The 20,704-nt window shown below is 39.2% G+C and overlaps 2 protein-coding genes and 1 long non-coding RNA gene across 3 annotated transcripts; all 3 read left to right on the top strand.

The window, feature by feature from the left end:
• Positions 1-4,222: 4,222 nt before the first annotated feature.
• On the top strand, positions 4,223-7,867 carry LOC103430449 (uncharacterized). Its single transcript, XM_008368583.4, has 5 exons — positions 4,223-4,653; positions 5,378-6,311; positions 6,705-6,800; positions 6,952-7,088; positions 7,353-7,867. The coding sequence occupies exons 1-5, from the start codon at positions 4,412-4,414 to the stop codon at positions 7,540-7,542; spliced, it is 1,599 nt and encodes a 532-aa protein (XP_008366805.2). The 5' UTR covers positions 4,223-4,411; the 3' UTR covers positions 7,543-7,867.
• Positions 7,868-8,072: 205 nt separating this feature from the next.
• On the top strand, positions 8,073-10,037 carry LOC139194875 (uncharacterized). The gene is made up of 2 exons (XR_011579613.1): positions 8,073-8,507; positions 9,409-10,037. It is a non-coding gene; the product is annotated as an uncharacterized lncRNA (long non-coding RNA).
• A 3,068-nt stretch (positions 10,038-13,105) lies between these two features.
• Positions 13,106-15,712, top strand: LOC103450763 (putative F-box protein At3g16210). The gene has a single exon (XM_008390141.4). The coding sequence runs from the start codon at positions 14,186-14,188 to the stop codon at positions 15,455-15,457; it is 1,272 nt and encodes a 423-aa protein (XP_008388363.2). The 5' UTR covers positions 13,106-14,185; the 3' UTR covers positions 15,458-15,712.
• The last annotated feature ends 4,992 nt before the right edge of the window (positions 15,713-20,704 follow it).

The raw sequence follows: 20,704 nt of genomic DNA, 5'->3' as shown, positions 1-20,704 counted from the left end.
TTATACAGAGACTTTCAGTCCAGTTGTAAAACCTGTCACTATTCAGTTACTTCTTACTATGGCAGCTCAATTCAATTGGTTTCTCAATCAATTGGATGTCAGCAATGCTTTTCTGCACGGGACCCTCTCTGAATCTATGTTTATGGTTCAGCCTTCTAGCTTTGAAGATCCTACAAAGCCCACTCGTGTTTGTCGACTGCACAAATCCTTGTATGGGCTCAAACAAGCCCCTCGGGCATGGTATGAGAAACTCTATTATGCTCTTTCCTCTTTTGGTTTCCATGGTTCGCAAAATGATCATTCTCTTTTTGTTAAAAAGGATCCTACCTTGGTATTCATTCTTGTATATGTTGATGATATCCTTGTTACCGGTCATGATGCTCAAGCTTGTCAAGCTACTATTTCTCAGCTCAGTGCTTTGTTTCCTATCAAGGATTTGGGCCCTCTTCACTATTTTCTTGGCATTGAAGTAAAACGATCATCCTTTGGTATTTTTATTTCTCAGACAAAATACATTTTGGATCTGCTTCAGAAATCCAAAATGGATGGTGCCAAACCTTGTGCAACTCCCCTCAGCACTTCTTCTCTGGATCATGAGTCTCCCTTCTTATCTGATCCCACGGAATATTGATCTCTTGTTGGTGGGTTGCAATACCTTACTTGGTCTCAGCCTGACCTTTCCTTTGCAGTCAACTTGGTGTGTCAGTTCATGCATTAACGACGGGAATCACATCTTCAAACTGTCAAGAGAATTCTTAGGTACCTAAAGGGTACTCTTGAGCTTGGTCTGTGGTTTTCTAAAACTGCCACACCTCTTAGCATCAATGCCTTTTCTGATGCTGATTGGGCAGGCTGTCACCTGGATCGACGATCAACTGGTGGTTTCTGTATCTTTCTAGGTACCTCTTTACTTAGCTGGAGTGCTAAGAAATAGCCTACTGTGGCCCATTCTTCAACTGAAGCTGAGTACCGCTCGCTAGCTAATTCTGCTGCTGAACTAACCTGGATCTGCAAGCTTTTGATTGATGTTGGTCTGCAACTTCCCTCTCCTCCTAAGCTTTGGTGTGACAATATTTCTGCTCTGCATCTTGCTAAGAATCATGTCTTTCATGCTCGGACCAAGCATGTTGAACTTGATTACCACTATATCCGAGAGAAAGTTTTGTCTAAAGAGCTTTCAGTCCATTTCATCTGCACACAAGATCAACTTGCTGATATTTGCACAAAGCCTCTGTCCAAGACTCGGTTTCATCTTCTCCGGCACAAACTTGCTCTTCGCCACCCTCAGTTTAGTTTGAGGTAGGGGTGGGTTCGGTTTAAATCGGTTCAGTTTTTTGCCAAAACTGAAACCAAATCGAAATTTCGGTTCGGTTCGGTTCATTTTTTTTCGGTTTTTTTCGGTTCGGTTTCGGTTTTTTGTTTTTGGTTTTTTTCAAAAAATGAAAAACATTGAAATTTTAAATTTTAACATATCCAACACAATCATAACATAAGCATTCTAACTAGAATCAAAGACAATGAAAATAAACATTTAAAGTTGAACTAAAATCATCAATCAAGTCTTCCAAAGTCCAAACTAACAACCTCACAACACAAAAATCGTACAAATGACTTAGAAAAGTTAAATTGTATGATGTTGTTCAAAGATCAGGGTTGTTTGCTTGTAACTGCATGTTGACAACTTGATTAGTAAAAGTAATGCGTGGGTGGATTTATTTAGTGTGTGTTGGATTCTTTTCCATCACAAATTACCCAAGTAATCTACCCGAAATAAATGTTTATGGATTCATATTATATGAGAGTAGATTTAAAAAAGAAAGATGGGGCAGAAGTAGACAGTACTATGGAAATGGATGTAGGTATTTCAGGAGGAGGTTTGGTTCCGGAACCTTATATGGGGGAGAAATAATAGGTTAGGGTTTAGAGTTTTTATAGGCATTTTTTTAATATTTTGAGCTTAAAGTTTGGCAACACATTGGGTTTAGCACATTTTAACTTACAAATTGGGTTTAGAAAATAATACCCAAAACAAATAATTAAATTAAAAAATTAATTTAATTAATTCGGTTTGGTTTGGTTTCTAGATCACTAAAACCGAACCGAACCAAAAGAATTCGGTTCGGTTCGGTTCGGTTTGGTTTTTTCGGTTTCAGTTCGGTTTGGTTTTCGGTTTTTTGAACCCACCCCTAGTTTGAGGGGGGATATTAAGGCTAATATTGTAAAAGATAAAACTTAGAAGATTAATATTGTAAAAGATAAAACTTAGAGGATATTTTTCTATTATGGCTAATTTTCATGAGCTGTAAATTAGTTAGGTGAGCTGTCATTTTTCATAGGTTTATTGGTTGTATATATAACCATTTGTTGTAATCTTATTGATCAAGAAATATAATCATAAGTTTTCTATCACCTTCCCATCAGCTGCCTGCATTGCCTCTTGTACCTTGCATTGTCCTTCTTCGCCATCTGCTTGTATAACTGCAAAATATACCTTCGCATTATATCTCTTAATTTTCCCTTCTATCAAACTAAACTAATCGAAGAAAAATTGTTCGTGATAATCCGAGAGAGTGAGAGATCGCAGACCCTTTTTTCTTTCTGAGGGAGTTGGCACATTCGACCGAGTTGCTAACTTGTTTAGCCAAAAGAAGAAGATTTGGCCATACCCCAAGCGCCATAACAAAAAAAGCATAACAAACACATCACTCTTTACTCCACTTTTCTTCCCACAAGACCTAATCCTAGCTAGTCGACGACAATGATATTCGAGGAAAATATCACCCCACTTCTCAGCCTTGTCACTTTAATGTTACTCTCTCCACTCTTTCTTGTCTCATAGTCATAGGACTTGGTGACTTCATTGCCATGATCTTCCACTCCATTTGGGGTCATGTATGAAGAAAAACTCGAATTTTCGCAGGAAGGGTGTTCGAGGAGTATGATTCTTTCCTCTCCAAATTACTCTCCCCTCCGGTTTCATTCTATTTGAACGGCCACAATTGAGCTGCGTCAACATCTCATTTTTTACTTCTTTAGAGAAAGAGAGAAAATGAAGAAAATGAAAGAGGAGGAGACTGAAGGAGAGAAAATTTAGAAGGGAGAGAATCCTATTCATATCGGGGAAATAAGCATCTGCATTGAGAGAGTTGGGGAGGCTGGGATTCTCATATCTAGAATTTCAAGTTCCCAATGTCGCCTTTGAATTGACCGGTGTCTATTCCATTATTATTTTTTTCTTTTTTGCCGATAATTACTATTTATATCTACTTAATATAAGAGAGGGAACAATTGACATGTTTTAAAAAAGATTAGGAGGTTCGAATCAAAATTGAAAATTCAGGGGCAAGTTGAGGGGTAATGCTAACATTTTTTGTAATTCCATAAAAAACTCATGGTCACTTAACCTACAAACTCATTGGGTAATTCTCATTTAATTTTGATAAATTGATGCAAAGTCTCATGACTTGTTGAGAGATTTTTAAATGTGTTCGAACATGGGGTGGGATGGTACGTCATATATTATTATACAAGTAGTAAGAATTTTTTTTTTCTTTTCAAATGTCTCTCTACTTATATAATAACATATGACATAAAGCCGTATCCAACTGAAGGCTGGCCAGACGGCTCGTTTTAGCCATCTGGCCCTCTAAGAAATTAATATTTAATGAACAGTGCAAGACTATATTTCTTACCATCTCCAACCGAGGACCAAAGGGTCATAGAGCTCGTTTTAGCTCTGTCACAAAAAAACCGTCTCCAATCGAGGTTCAAAGGGCCAAACAAATTAAATGTAATATAATTAAATATTTAAAATAAATTGTGAGAGGAACATGCTTATGAAAGGAACTACAAGTACAACTACACCCATTATAATTGTCCCACATCGGCCGTGAGAGATGAACGAGCAAGGAAACATGCTTATAAAATGAACACCCCAACTTTCACCTTTCTCACTTCTAAGCCCAAAAATCTAAACCCATAATTAAATGTTTTTTAGAAAAATTGGCCCCCAAATTAAAAAAAAAGACGTCATCATGTGGCTTGCCCTAGGGCTGGCTGGTTTGGGCCAGCTAGTTAGTCATTTGGCCTTTTTTTTTTCCAATGAGGCCCACGAGCCATTTGGTCTGGCTCTCAGTTTGAAATGATTTTCGACCATTTGGACCTTTCGATTGAAGATGATCTAAGTGTGGCACATCGAATTTTTTTTTTAAATTTTTTTTAATTTTTTTTCCTAAAATTAGAAAGTTTAGAGAGTAAACTGAAGTACTGAAATGTCTAACAGTGTCTGTTAACCCGGTTAAGCCAAATCTCGAAGTGTGCTAAAAATCCTAAGATCCCATGATTCTATATCATTCCTTGTGATTGATTAACAACGTTGTCAGAGGAAGTGACACACAGAGACAAAGACAAAATGGGTCACAGAGATCTGCCTTCTCCAAATTCATGTGGATATTTTATACTGTTGGTGCTGATGCACTTGATTATTTTAGCATCTGCTTCGATCCATGACTACCAGGACGAGTCCTTCATCCGTCGTTCCAATTCCTTCTTCTTCCATGGCGGAAGTGAGGGCCTTTACGCTTCCAAGCTCGACTCTGGCAATGACAAGTCTAGCTCTGAGGATAAGCCCCTCAATGGCAAGTCATTCATCAGGTAAATGGATTAAGTTTCCACCTTTTTGTTCTTGATCTGTTTTTTGGGGGAAATAATTTATGGGTTCTTTGTTATTTGTTTTGTTTGATAAGACGATATTCTAAACTAATCTAATTTACGGGGCGATGGGTTAGAACTTTGGGTACAAGGGGCCGGACACACTGTCATAGATGGACACACTGTCATAGATGGCCAAATAATGTGCATTTGCTGATTGGTGATTGTTTTGATTGGGAAAAGTTGAATTTTTGAGTGAATTGAATTGGGTTTGTGTTGGGGTTTATGGGTTAAATTGCAATGCTTTGTGCAGTGGTTGATTTGTTTCAATGAGGGTTGGCTGTTGAAATGGCAGTGCTTCATGCTATGAAGTTGGAATCTAGGGATGAAGGAATGAATATAATGAGGGGACGCCGCTTGTATCACTAATGTAGGGCGCGTTTGATAACCATTTTGATTTTAGTTTTCATGTTTTCTGCTCGAGATAGACAGAAAGTACGTAGGAGAAATGAGGAACGGAGAAGGATGCAGGGACTGGTGGGAGGTAGGAGGGAGAAAATGAAAGAGATTATACGAAAACAAAAACTTGAAAGGAAACAATATATGATAAATTTCAAAGGTAGGTTTTTGTAGGTTAACCATTTTCGGTCGGAAGTATTTGTAGGTTTTTGTGTATAAACGAAACATTTCAAAGGGGTTTATCCATCCTTTCCATATGTGAATGCAGGTTCGAATCGATCATATTTCGAAGAACCCGGGAATCTACTGAAAAGAAGAATGAGATGCAGCAGAGGACTGGCTTGGTAGAGGCTATTGTACTCGAGGTTAGGGACAGGGAGAAGATTGGAGGTTCCTATTTGAACTCCGTAGCAATATGCTGCACCCCAGAGCTCTCCAAGGATGGTTCCTGCAAGGTGGGAGAGGTTATCATCCAACAAAACCCAGACAACCCTGATGGGCCCAAAAGGATTCAGACCTTCTTCGAGGGTAAAAATGAAGAGGCTAATATGGATATCCAAACTATTGAGATCAACAGCACCGGCATGTACTATCTCTATTTTATGTTCTGTGATCCAGAACTTGTTGGCACATTAATCAGCGGAAGAACTGTTTGGAGGAACCCTGACGGTTATTTACCCGGAAAGATGTCCCCATTGATGACATTTTTTGGCCTAATGTCTGTAGCATATCTTGTCCTCGGTCTTTTCTGGTTTCTCCGCTTTTTGCAGTATTGGAAAGACATAATACAGTTGCACTACCACATCAGTGCTGTAATTGGACTTGGAATGTGTGAAATGGCCCTTTGGTATTTTGAATATGCAAATTTTAATTCCACCGGAAGCAGACCAATGGGAATTACCATATGGGCAGTAACCTTCAGCGCTGTTAAGAAAACTGTCTCCCGGCTTCTTCTTCTGGTGGTTTCAATGGGCTATGGTGTTTTACGGCCAACTCTTGGTGGTATAACCTCGAAAGTACTTCTCCTTGGGGTAATATATTTTGCAGCATCAGAAGCACTTGAACTTGTTGAACATTTGGGGAATATCAATGACTTTTCTGGAAAGGCAAGGCTTTTTCTGGTGCTACCGGTTGCTCTTTTGGATGCCTGTTTTATTCTTTGGATCTTTTCCTCATTATCTAAAACTTTGGAGAAGCTTCAGGTAACCTTATTTTTCATGTTCATCCTTTCCTACCTTGTTATCACTACATGAATTTACTTTTTGGCTTGACCTTGATCAGCACATTTGGTAACTAAGGCATCTGGATTTCCTGTCTTGGAAGTGTGTATGCATCATAGATACCTGGCCGATATATTTCCAATGGAAGTTGCACAGTTTGAATCCATCTGTGTTTTACAACATGACTACCTTGTTTTACCTAGGTGTTATTTTAGTGCTTAGAAGCCTGGTAGCATCTATATATATATATATATATATATGAGAATGTCTTATGTCTGTTACATACATAAAGTTATTGGCTTGCATTTGAATGCAACACTTCGTATTCAGCTTGAGGAAACTAAGTGAATATGTATGTGTCTACCCTGCTCACAGATTCGAAGAAGCATGGCCAAACTTGAGCTGTACCGGAAGTTTACCAATTTCCTTGCAGTAACAGTGCTGCTCTCTGTTGCTTGGATTGGTTATGAGGTCTGTTTTGTTTTGTTTTAATTTCTGTTTCTTGGTTCTTTATTTCTTTCTTCTACTTGTGTATGTGCTCCACTCCTCTTCTGTTTCTTTTCTTGTACAGTATTACGATCTGTATAACTAATAATTAAACTTATGATCTTTGTCTGTTCAGTTGTATTTCAACGCGACTGATCCGTTGAGTGAACTGTGGCGAAGAGCCTGGATCATCCCAGCTTTCTGGACTTTGCTTGCTTATTTGCTGTTGGTGGTGATATGTGTTCTTTGGGCTCCATCTCATAACCCAACCGGGTATGCTCTAAGCCTCCTTTTCATTGCATCATCCAACTTTCTGAGTTTGCTTCCTTCGGCTTTTGCTTATCAAGCACTTGTAAAACTGCTCACATTAGTCCAATTCAATTTCTTCAGAGAGTTTTGTAATCATGCATCAAAATGCTCTCCGAGCGATGTTTACAAGACGTTCTCTAGATATTCAATTTCTTCAGTTTTCTTAACGAGCTTCCGATACACCTAGTGAGGATACTTTGAATTATGACTTAATGCGAGCTTCTGCAGATATGCATACTCGGAGGAGACTGCTGATGACTTCGATGGCGAGGCTATATCACTCACGGGAAGTGGAGTTAAGGTGGCGGGCGGAGACTTGGCAGCCAAGTTAGAGAGAAAAGAAAGGAAGGCCTCGAGTGCAGCAGATCATCACGTCTTTGGGCTTGCAGAAGATCTAGAAGAGGACAAGAGAGAATAAAGACCGGCTTTTCTTCCTATATTTCCATTTGAGTCCCTCTGGATGTTAGCATTCGTTTGCAGGAATGCACACCTTCACCATATTGTCAATGTCTAGTAGAGAGCCCTTAGAGAAAGAAAAGGGAGAAGAGGAGGAGGAGGTGGGAGGGTTGTACGAGAGAAAGAAGTTCTAACCGATATGTCAATTTTAGGTGAGTCGACATAAAAGCTTTTTACTGATAATTTTGACATATGAGAAAAGGGGCTGTCAATTAATTAATTTTTTTAAAATTGTTTTGTTGTGTGGATCCCATGCATTAATTATAAATCACTAAAATATATCTTAATTGATTTTTTTTTTTTTAAGTAGATCTTATACATATTATTATAACAAAAAAAATATGGGTTGGAGAAAGTAAAAATTTAACATTGTCATCTGACTATGTCAATCATCAAATTAACATTTAACGTTTATCTTTTGACATTTCTATTAATGATGTTCTTCAACCCTAAAATTAGACAGAAATTAAACACTCGTGTAAAATTTTGTAGGGGTGGAAAAAAAATACCAAATATTTCCAAACCAAACCGAAATTTTCAAAAATTTCAATACTCAATACCGAACTGATCCCTAAATTTCTGTACGGGAGTAGATCTCACATTTTCATTCGTTCGGTAATCCAGAACCGAACCAAAATAAAAAATATATATATTATTTAATTTTAAATATATATTTGAAATTGTAACAGCCGTTGGATTTGGTTGAGATTTAATCTCAACCGTTGAATACAAATCAAACCGTCACAGACTCACAGTCGGTCAGAACTCAGTCACTCTCTCCGTCTCTACTCGATGTCTCGACCTCGCCTCAGACCTCAGACATCAGTACCTCACCACCCTCCTCGCCGATTTCTCTCTCCGTGTTCGAATCCGGCCACACCCACATCACACAATCTCGACTGATATGGAGGTTGATGATGAAATCAGGTAAATTTTGGAATTAATTGAGGGTTTGAAATTTAATTTAGGGTTCGAATTCTAGATTAGGGTTTGTGAACTTTAGCCCTTGGAAGATACTGATATGGAGGTTGATGATGAACGGTAGTTCAATTTATTCTCCTAAATTGGTGAATTAGGATTTTCTGTTTGTGCAAATACCCAATTGGTGAATAGGGATTTTCCTGTCAAATTTGATTCCTTTGTAGGTAAAATCAAAATCCCAATTCAGGGACTGAGCTAAAACCCTGCCCATTTTCTCTTCTGTCACAATTGAAGCATAAATTTGATTTGATGCCTTTTGGTCTTTCTTGGAGTACCCATCTGAGAATATCCCTCTGAGAATATCTTAAAAGGGGTTCTGCAACTTTCCTTTTCCCAGTTTCTAGGCTTCTAGGTCATTTGATTCAAAACTTGCTAGAGCTAATTTTTTGGTCATAGTTTGGAGAGATTCAAAACCCCCTTTTCCATCTGGTTCCATCAACAGATTGGTGTTTGATTGAGCTGAGGATTGAAAAAAAAAAATTGAAATTTAGTTCTCTCCAAAGAGAAAATGGGAATCTGCTTTCTTTTTGTTAGTCTGGTGAACCGTTGATTATCTATTGTCTTATGATTCCATTGACGCACGTCAATTTGAGCTTTACCACTTTTGTTGAACTCAATACATATTATACATTTGTTACAGTTGCTTAGCCAAATGTACAAATGAAAAGGGAATAATTTCGTATAATTTCTCATTGGATGTTACACGCTTGTCCTGCAGAATGCTTAATTTGTTTGTGTCATTTTGTTCTTGTTAGGTCGACCTTAATAGTGTTAATTGCTATCTCTAATAGTGACATTCATTTCTTGTCCGACGGCATTTATGTGAATATTGTTCATCTGTTTTCAGGTTGCAGAGTCCCTTGGACACACTGTTCTGGGGTGGCGATCTGTTCCAACAGATAACTCAGACTTGGGGAATTCTGCTCTGCAGACTGAACCTGTTATTGAGCAAGTGTTCCTTGCTGCGACCCCAACGACAAAAGTTGACGTCGAACGACAGGTTTTTTTTCTTCCATTCCCTGCACTAGAAGCTTGATCCTAGGGTTTTTGAGGTCTTTAGGGTGGTGATTCGTTTGCTGCTAGTGATTAGATCAATTCTGTAATTGTGATGTAAAAGTAAAGTTAGTAAACATTTCTCATGTGCAAAGGTGCGAAAGAATTGAGTTTTGCAGAAATTCAATTAGCATGAGAAATGGTTTGGGATTCCTGATTTGTCCCGAAATCCCGAAACAATTTCAGGATTCCCAAAAATTTGGTTTGGGATCGGTCTTGAAATTGGGATTCCCGAAAATTTCGGTTTGGGAATCGGGATATGGTTTTCGGTTCGGTATCCCATACCGAATCGGCCCTAAAATTTGGTGTACTTCCATGTAACTATAAGGCATAATCTTGGGTGTCACTGATAATGTATCCCTCGCCGACTTGATGAGAAAGGTAGAGAGAGATATGAATATGCAACTAGTTGCACCGATATAATTCTTTATGGCTAGTGGGGAAGCCACCCAAAAGGCTAGTGGGTTTGTGGCCCAAGAAACTTTTTGGTAAATTCATCCTTAATGACATGTTAATATATGTAGCCTGTATAACCCGCTCAATTTCAATACAAATTATTATATAAGATATTGTTGACCTTTAAAACTACAAAGCCTACGTGGCACGTAGGCCGAGTAATCTATGAGCTAATTACGTCATTCGGTTGAATGCGGGGCGTGCCAACTCGTCGGCCAAGCTCAGTCGAGGAGTAAAATATGTTGATGTTGTGATGAGTGTGCTGCCAACTTTTGCGTCTTGCGATTGCGATCGAGGATGGAACACGTCTCAACCTCTTGGGTTCTCGAACCTGAACACAAGGCTACTATTCTTACGAAGCTCACAAATCGTCGTCGTCGGATTCGGTCACAGTGATGGTATTCGTCATAGTAAACTCACTTCGAATCGACACCAAAGTCTAAGGGCACAAATACTCAAAGTGGATATATGTCTTAACAGTAAACGTGGTTCGACCGTTGGAATACCGAACTCTAAATCCTACTTGAGAGTATCCAATCATAAACTAACTCGGCGTGCAATGTGCCGAGCCTAATAAATTGTAACACCTCACTTCGCCGAGAAGGCTAATGAGATGACCTCGACCAATAAGGATTCGGGAATCCTTTTCGACTGAGACTTGGATAGATAACCAGTCACCCTCGATGCAGTGCTATCTATGCCGACTGAAGATGATGCGAGACCGGCTGGTTCTACGGTGACAGTGCTATCTATGCCAACTGAAGATATCACTGGTTGCCTTCACAGTGCTGTTTATCCAAACTGAAGATGTGTCGGCGAAAAAAGAAAAGGAAAAAGTCTCAAGGTTGTTGAGAGAATTTGCGCAGGGCAGTTGTGTGTTGAATTGAAGGGGGCCTTCTGTTTTCTAAGCATCTCATACTTATAGGACTATCATCTTGATAGTCATCGTGTTGTAAAACTGTCGTCAATTCCAACGCTTCCTCTTGCATAACAATTTCATGCAAAATAAAAGATTGTTATGCCTTATCACTTACCAGCACGACACCACCACGTGCTAATTAATATCATGTACCAATTATTAGCACATATCTTTATGCTGATAAGTATCTTAATTTGAAATATACCACATCCTGCATGCACGGCTAACCAACTCCAAGCACACGTGGAGTTGATTCTCTGTTGATTACGCATCCTGGCATCCCATTTAAACGCATGCATTAATCTTCTGTGCCAATCAATATCCGTTTGCCAACCAACTCCGCAATATATTAAAACTCTTGATAAAATGCTCTAATCCTCCAATCCACCATGCGTCCAAACTCCAAGAGTCCCAAATCAAATTGAACTGCATTACTTGCTTTGGAAATATAATTTGCATCTCATCTATCTTTAAACAACCAGCTGGATATAGCTAATATTAGGTTTAGATAATCTAACATATATTAGGAGATAATATTATGATTAAAACCACAATATTATTCTTTAATAATAGTTGAAAACCATCTTAATCACTTTATCATCCAACGGTCTAAAACTCTACTCATCTAACGGCCTCGATTACTCAAACCGATTGTGTAATTTTGGGCCCAAACAGATATATAATGCGAGATAGTTAATAAAAAAGTACTTCTGATACTAAAAATAATACGTGAGTTCTCTCTCTTCTTCCGCACCCTTTGATCCTATTCGTAAAGAAATAGGCGTTTTACCCTATCCAATTTAGCCTCTGTGCTTCGTACTCAAGAAAAGAAAAATAAATCTTTTTTTTTTAATCCACCATTAAAATCCATATCTCTGCAAATTTCTTAATTTCCGATGAGATTCTCTACTGAACGTCGCATTTGGTACATTTTTAATTTAATCAGAAGGTTAAGTTATTTATACGCATCGAATTTGTCTATTAAAGTTACGATTTTGAGAATAATTTAAAATGAAGAACGTGATATTCTTTATCCTTTCCGCATGCAACATGAGATTGGATCTACCGTAAGAAAAATGCTTTATCCCATTGTTTTACATTAATTATTATATAATTTAATATCAACAAAAAATTAAACATATAATTTATAGTACTAATTTCAACTAACCCACCGAAAAATAAAAATCCTGCCGCCCTTGTCTGTGGCTGAGAGCTTTCAACCTGTATATTTGGTAAGGTGGGTGGAAGTGACGTGAGGTCGGGGGTTGCATATTGGATTGGCCTAAAGCGATAAGCCACTCATTTTATTCCTTCTTTATTTTCTGTCGTGGTTCGGCAGATCGTCAAACGTCTTGCTTTTTCTTTCTTCTTGTTCGGGGCAGGGCAATAAGGACGGTAATAGGAAGGGAGAAAATTCTACATTTTTTGACAGATCGTCTAAGTGTCTTGCTTTTTCTTTCTTCTTGTTCGGGGGAGGGCAATAGGGATGGTAATAGGAGGGGCGAGGATTATACTTCTCTCGGCAGTTCGTCATACGTCTTGTTTTTTCTTTCTTCTGTTTCGGGGCAAAAGGGAAAAATAAAGTAGAAAAATACAAGTGGAGCAGTTAAAGAAGTACGAAAGAGAGAAAAGTGGAAGCTTTTAAAGGCATCAACTTAACAAACACGGCGGCCTCCAACCATCGTGACGTGAAGACCAACCAATGCAGTGATGATTCGACTTCACATAACGATGGTTAACCAACAAACAACCCAACCTCACCGGATCCTTTTCCTAAGGATCTTAAAGATTTCGTGGTCGTAATCGTTCATTATCGTATATCGTGCGGTAAAAAATCATTTCAAAATTTAAAATTTAAAATTAAATATAAATAATACCTAACGAAAATTGATCGCACAATGTACAATGAATGGTCAAGATCACAAGATTCCTAGAATCCTTAGTAAAAGAATCTGACGAGGATCCTTTTCCCAACCAAACCACCTATTAACCATAAAGTAATTTTTATTATATATTGAGAAATGTTACAGGAACACTCTTAAGGTGAGATTCATTCTCTATTACTTTACAATTCAATGTCAATTTTTATATCAATATTATAAAAGTAATATTAAAAAAATAACGAATCCAACTTGAGATTTTAAATAAATGCTCTTACTCTTCATTACATGATGAAAATCATCGAACACAAGATCTCAAATGCAAAATAAATAGCCTTGCTCTTATCATGTGACGAAAATCGAACACAAAAAAACCACAAAATAGATAAACACTCTTAATCACGTAAAAAAGATAGAATCTATACTTCAAATTCAAGTTGTTCAACTACGTGTGATCTACGAAATGAGTTCTCTTGCTTTCTAAGAGTGCATAATTGCTAACATTTGAATTTAATATCAAAAGTAAAAAATAAAAGAGATCCATTTTAAACGCTATGCATTGTTGTTCACCAGCGTTTAGTGTGGTTTATGATCATCATCTTATTTATCACTGTTAGATGAGTTTGAATTTTAGGATTTGTGCTTATCTACTACACGAATCTTGAAATATCTTAAAATTCAAATTCTTCTAACAAGGATGGTGAGCATACACTAAATGATGATGAACAAAAATGCTCCTTATCTTAGACAATGATTGTCTGCCCTTCCACTTTCGGTGCCCTCCTATGCCCTACTGTTTATGTGATTACGGTTAAGTCGCGTTAACATTTTATATTACTATTCATTTTTATCTTATTATCTTTATAAAAAAATATATATAAAATGATAACGTGACTTAACTACGATCACACAAAACAACAAAAAGTGGGAGGGCAGACAATGCTTGTCCACTTATCCTTTAACTCCCAATACCAAATCTGACAACGACAAAGAAGACGCGTGGGGGAGAGAGAGAGAAAGAGTGACAAACTGACGGAAGCAGAAGACAACACAAAGAAAGCATGAAACGCGGCATCACTCTGCTTTACACACATCACATGGGCGCTCATCGTCTCGGGACACATGGAAAGCTTTCCACGGCGCAGCACCGACACCTCACCGCCAAGCCAGGAATACGTGATAGCCTTTGAGATTATTTAGTCACGGAAGCCAATGCAAAGACGGCCACCTCGCCGCCACTCCACCTAACCCAAGAATAAAAACACACAACCCCAACCACCGCCAAACACCAGCCGCCGCCGCTAAACCCAAGCCCAATGGAGCTTCCGGAAGAACTCATCGTCGACATCCTCAAACGGCTTCCCCCCAAATCCCTCGTCCGATTCAGGTGCGTCTGCAAACCATGGTGCTCTCTGATTAAAAGCCCGAGTTTCGTCCGAGCCCTTCTGAAGAAAAACCGAGCCATGTTCCAATCCGAGCTGGGAACCAGCACCCGCGTGATTTTGTCGCGTTACTGCGACACCCTTTTGTCGATGGAGTCCGAAAACAACAATGTTGTCGGGACTGTCGAGCTTGACTTCGCTCTGGTTCGGAACTTGCCGTATTACGTAAAGGGACACTCCGATGGGCTGCTCTGTGTGGTTATCAATGATGGGATCGAGGGTGTGGCTGTAATTTACAACCCGACGATCCAGGAGTACCGGAAGCTCCCTTCTCCTCAGAACTTCAGAAGTACGAGGGAGGTGCTGGGTTTGGGTTACGATGCCTCAATCGATGATTACAAGGTTGTTCGAGTCCCGTCGAACTATTGCCGGCTGAAAGTTACGGGTTACAAGCCGCAGGTCGAGGTATTGGAACTGAAAACCAATTTCTGGAGGAAGATTCCAGACGAGGATACGCCGCCGTTTTTCATTGAGCATATTTTCCAATCAACGGAAGTGAATGGCGGATTGTATTGGATGGCAGAGGACCACGATTCGGGGAGGTGTCTGATCCTGCGATTCGATTTGGCCGACGAGAAGTTTAAGGTGGTGCCGCCACCGCCAGATGAGAGTGGTCGGAGTATAGCGTGGATTGGATCTTTGAAAGACCACCTTTGTGTCGTGCACACTCGGAGGTTGAGTGATGTTCATGTTTGGGGAACAAAAGATGACAAGAACTGGAGTAAGATCATCACCACTGCGAAGTTTCCGAGGATTCCGACCAAAGACCCGTTCCTCGATTCGTTTCGGTACATGCCGCTGTCTTTTACCAAGAAGGGAGCTGTGCTGATGAGCGTTGGAGGGGAGAGGTTTGTGACATTAGATACAAAAGACAATACATTCGAACACGTCGACATCAAGGGTGCGAATCACTGGTTGCAGGAGACGGTGTATTGCGAGACTCTTGTTTCGCCCGGAGGTGGTGTGAATCCGACAGAGTCAGCGGCGGGGTTGGGGTCGGACGTTGGTGCGTCGGAGGAAGAGGACCAATCAGATGGGGAAAGCGCGAGTAATAGCCTCAGGCAATTGCTGCTTGGTTTGAAGAGGGAAGTTCATAACTTGTTGGCTTGTACCGTTAGCCACGGGAATATCAGAGGTGCGGATTGAGAAGACTTCATACTTGACTACACAAAACAATTTGATTAGTTTTGAATACCGTCGCAGCAGTTGCAGTCGCATCCGCCTGCAGGAAAGATCCTCTCCAGCATGTTTGCTGGTTTAAGTGTTGTGAGTTTGTTGTATATAACCCACAAGATCTTCTCTTTTCTTTTGTAATGAACAGAGGCAACAAATTGTATGTGTAAGTCAACGAGTTGTATGTGTAAGTCAACTTTTATATATAATATGCTATGTTATGTTGCATTTGTCTAATGGGTCAGCGTCAAGTATTCGATCAGATCAAGAAGAATACTTGACCAGATCAACAAGAAATCGTTGTCCCGTTTGAATTTGGCCGGATATATGAGCACAGAGGGGATGAATCCCAGTGTATGTAAAAACCTCTGCAAATAAATGTATGCTGAATTCTGCAAAAACTCTCACTTGAAGTAGTCAACAGGTTCAGACTTCTTCAACCAAAAACCATTACTTATTTTCTTGTTATCTAATAGAGGAGGGCCTGAGGGATGCTCATCAGCTCCGGACCCGCTTTCTTCGGGGTCAGTTCGTGGTCGATAATCCGGGCAACCGCGGTCAAAACCGGCATCTTCACGTTGTACTTCTGTGCCAGTGCAATCACAGCTCCTGCTGTTGATACACCCTCTGCCACCCCCACCTGATTCATGGAGCTTAGTTATCGTCAAGCTGCTCCCCCGATCCGAGACGAACACCGACTGTTCTGTTTCTGGAAAGGTTCACAAAGCATGTAAGCATAACATCTCCAAATTCCTGATAGGCCAGTGATTGTTAAATGCTTGGGGGATGATCTGAGACATGGTCCTCAATTAGGCCCCTGGTAACTGATATGAAGGGCAAGCGTGGACGTACATGTTCTGCAATTCCATCAAGAAGCGACGAGCGAAACTGCAATATCACAGACAAGGATTCAGGTACTAGCCTCGGACTAAAGCATTTTCAAAGTTGTCGATTAAGCAGTACACCAATCTTCCAGTGTCTGATAGGAAAGAGCTTAATCTAAACCTATAAAGCAGAAGTGCTTTTCAGATATCGATTGAGAAAAGCTCTAAGGGCCCGTTTGGGACTACTTCTATAGGAAGGTTAGAAGAGCTTATATTAGAGAAGATTGAGATTTTCTTCGAGCAGCACACTTGGAACTTGGAAGTGCATTTCTACAAACGATAATCAAGTTTAGGTTTCTCTGCCAAATGCAGTCAGAAGAGCTTCTGGTTGTCGAAAAGCGCTTTTAACCTATAGAAGCAGTCTCAAACACACCCTAAGTTATTAATGCAATACCCGGATAGGAATGGGAATGAAAGACCTGCACAGGGACCGCATGAAAGAGATAATCGGCACCCGGCAAAGCAGCTTTGGCATCAGTTGTTGCAAATGCAATACAAACAAATGTGGTCAACCGGTGGAAATTGTGGGAGGCAATTAGATAAAAAGGCCCCTTCAACAATTGCAAGCGCTTGCGCCCGAGTAAAAGCCAAGCAGACAAACCCCCAACCCGGGCGAGGGGAAGCCCAGCTGAGCCCAGCTGACTTTTTGATGCTTCAGCTCGCTACATGGTTCTTTGTGATCTTTGATTTCGAAAAATTGCCCAATCCAATAGTTATGATTAATCTAACTCTAAAAAAATCATAAAATTACCCAAAAAAATTTCAAAAAATTCAAAAAACTTACAAAGCTTGCAAAGTTCAACACACTTGCAAATTAAACATTTAACATTATCCAAAAATCTACAGCAATAAAAATATGTGAGGATAAGACGAAGCAAAGATTAAAAAATAAAAAATATATTTGAATAGTAATTGTCCTTGCTTTGTTCCTTCCAAACAAGTGAACTTACACAAAGATAATTACTGTTTAGAGTAAATAGTAAAAGCAATTTTATTGCCCTTACCCTCCATCAACAGGTGGAGATGCTCTAAGAGCAACTCCAGCGTGGGAGCCCTTCCCCCAGGCTATTCACTATTCAATCCACCAAGTGAACAGTAGCTGCCCTTAATGAACAGTAACATCATTTTCTATCTCCACCCCTACACTGAATAGCCCTAGCAATTGGCAATAAAATATTACTTTTTATTTATTTATAAAATAATGCAAAATAATTTTATTTGTAATTTTGGATAAGATTTTTAATCGTTCTCGTTACGCCACGTGTCATTATCCGAAAAGACAATTATTGGTGATGGATTTCCGATAAGATTTTTAATTGTTCTTGTTGCCCCATGTGTCATTATCCGAAAATACAATTATTGGTGATGGATTTTCGATAAGATTTTTAACCAATGTGGTGCCACGTGTCACAATTCGTTTACTATCTTTGAGGATAGATTTCAGTCAGATTTTTAACGAATGACGACATGCCACCTGGCATTATCTACAACCTAATCCTTTCTGAATCCTCCATATAATCCACCATCCATCCTCACAAATCTCACACCAATTTTCTCAATATCGTTATCATTATTCATAGTTTCTGCTTCATTCTTCACCAAAATCAAAATCTGTATCATTATTCATAGTTTTTGCTTCCTTCTTACAATGTCTTCTTTTTCCTCAAGGATGATGTGGGAAATCGATCAGCAAGAGGAAGAATTGTTTAACCAATCATAATGAATGTTCAATCTCCAAGTGGCCCAAAATGAGATGGAAGATGATGAGGAACGTAGAAGGAGAGATGACAAATCAAGAATGGCCAGAACCTCACATTCCCGTCGGGTTATCCAAGTTGTGGCTCAAATCTGCAGGCCCAACTGTTCTGCAAACCTCGATAGAAGCAGGCAATGACGAGGTATAGAACTCTTGGACGATTATTTTGTCCGTAACAGTGCATTCTTTGATACGTACTTTAGACGTCGTTATAAAATGGAACGACACTTGTTCAACAAAATCATTATTGCTGTTTGCAACCATGATTCTTACTTTGTGCAAAAAAATGATGTTTTTGGTGCTATGGGTCTCATTCATGTGCAAAAAATTATTGCTGCCTTGTGGATGCTTGCATATGGAGTATCTGCAAACCAAGTGGACGAGATAGCGAGGATGGGGAAATCAATCATCCTTGAGTCCCTGATGAGGTTTTGCGGAGTAATCGAATCTATCTACAACACAAAGCACATCCGGAAACCTACTGAGATGGACTTGCAACGTCTTCTGAAGAAGGGCAAGATTCGAGGTTTTCCTGGGATGATTGGAAGCATCAATTGTATGCACTGAACCTGGAAAAACTGTCTAAGAGCATGGCAATGCGCTTATGGGGATAGAAAAAGAGCAAAAAGCATCATTTTGGAAGCGGTGGCATCTTTTGAGACATGGATTGGGCATGCATTTTTCGGGATTCCAGGAGCTTAAAATGACCTCAATGTCCTTGCCCAATCATCAGTGTTCAATGATGTCCTGTAAGGAAAGGCACCAAAAGTCACGTACTGGGTCAACGGACGTCAGTATGACGGGCCATACTACCTAGCAGACGACATTTACCCAACGTAGTCAACGTTTGTCAAAACAGTGCCACGTCCACGAAGTGCAAAGGAAAAACACTTTGCAAGCTGTCAAGATGGGTATAGGAAGGATGTGGAGCATTGTTTTGGTATCCTCCAAGCTCGATGGGCGATTGTCAGAGGTGCTGCTAGAATGTTTGATGTAGAGTCGCTTCGATCCATCATGATGACGTGCATCATTCTTCACAACATGATTGTGAAAGATGAGTACGATTATGATGCCGTTGATGAATATGAGCCAGACACGATAAACAATTCCAAAACATAAATATATTGTGCTCATGACACCACCGAATAACCCGTGCAACATGAGCCATTAGAAAGGGATGGACGTTACAATGAAAGGCTCATTCAACGATATACTGCACTTCAAAGGCCATATATGCACAATGCCCGGCAAATTGACTTGATAGAGCACCAGTGACAATTGAAACAAGCTCAAGATACTTAAGTTCATTTAGTGTGTTTGCTTTTATTCGGTGTGTTTATTTAATTTTTATTTAGTGTGTTTGTTTTTATTTGGTGTGTTTTTTTTAGTTCATTTAGTGAGTTTTTTTTTTTATTTGGTATGTTTATGTAATTTTATTTGGTGTGTTTATGTCATTTGAATTAAGATTCTCTTAGTATAAATAAATTACCAAATTAAATGAATTTACTCTCACTTTAAATAAAGTACTAAATTCAATAAATTATAAACAACATAAAGTACTCTATTCAATAAATAATAAATTACAACCCAAAGTACTCTATTCATCATCACTTAACCAATTTGTGGTGCTAGAATGATATTTTCTTGTCGTGCTAGGACCATCTCCTCTTGCTTTCGCTTCTCTTGCACACCTCCTTCGCACCACGTCATTTTTCTCCGACTTCTAAAAATATTTAGAATTTGGAACTTTCCTTCTAAATGTGTGTTCATAATGTCACGATCTCGTTGAGTTATTCTTTCTTCTCTAACATGTTCCCTTTCTTGCCTAAGTAGCTCTCTTTCTCTCTCATTAGCTTGAAATGCTCTGTCAACAGCTGCAACTTTTGCCTCCTTTCTAGTCTTATCAACCTCAAATTTCGCCATTTCCCGCGCCAAAGTCAATTCACCTTGGCAAACAAGTTCTTCCATGTACTTTGCATAATCATTCTTGGAAGCACTCCTTTTTCTCTTTGAAGCCTTCTTACCTTGAGGCCTAATTGGATAATAGGTCGAACCCAACGCTTGTTCAGGGAGGGGCGTTTCGGGCACTTCTTCTGCAGCATCTTCATGAAAATGCGAGCCATGACCGGGTGTAGAGTGTAGAGGGGTGTTGTTCATAAAAACTTCTGGACCGACAGACACAACTCTGAATTTAGGACAATCTTTAACAATATTCCAACATTCCCACCGGATGAATGATTTGTTTTTTGTTTTGGTTTTGGCACTATACCAAGCTTGTGCTTGAAGTTCCTACACAATGAGGGAAAAGAAATAATTATAATGAAAGTAGGTAACAAATAAATAATACAAACAAATAATTATAATCAAATTAGGTAACAAATAAATAATACAAACAAATAATTATAATCAAAGTATCTAACAAATTAATATATTGTTACCTGATCCGCTAAATTTTCCCCACTTCAAATATTACTACTAGCTTGTGCCAAGACGTCTCTCCATGTACTAAACGATTGGCTAAGTAATTTCCAACGACTAGACATCGATTCTTTGGTTCTTTTCCCACCCATTTTCTCAAGA

Source organism: Malus domestica, chromosome 01 (genome assembly GCF_042453785.1).
Source record: "Malus domestica chromosome 01, GDT2T_hap1".
Classification (NCBI taxonomy): Eukaryota; Viridiplantae; Streptophyta; class Magnoliopsida; order Rosales; family Rosaceae; genus Malus; species Malus domestica.
Note: the sequence above shows the minus strand (reverse complement) of the source record. Positions and strands in the feature narration are given on the sequence as shown.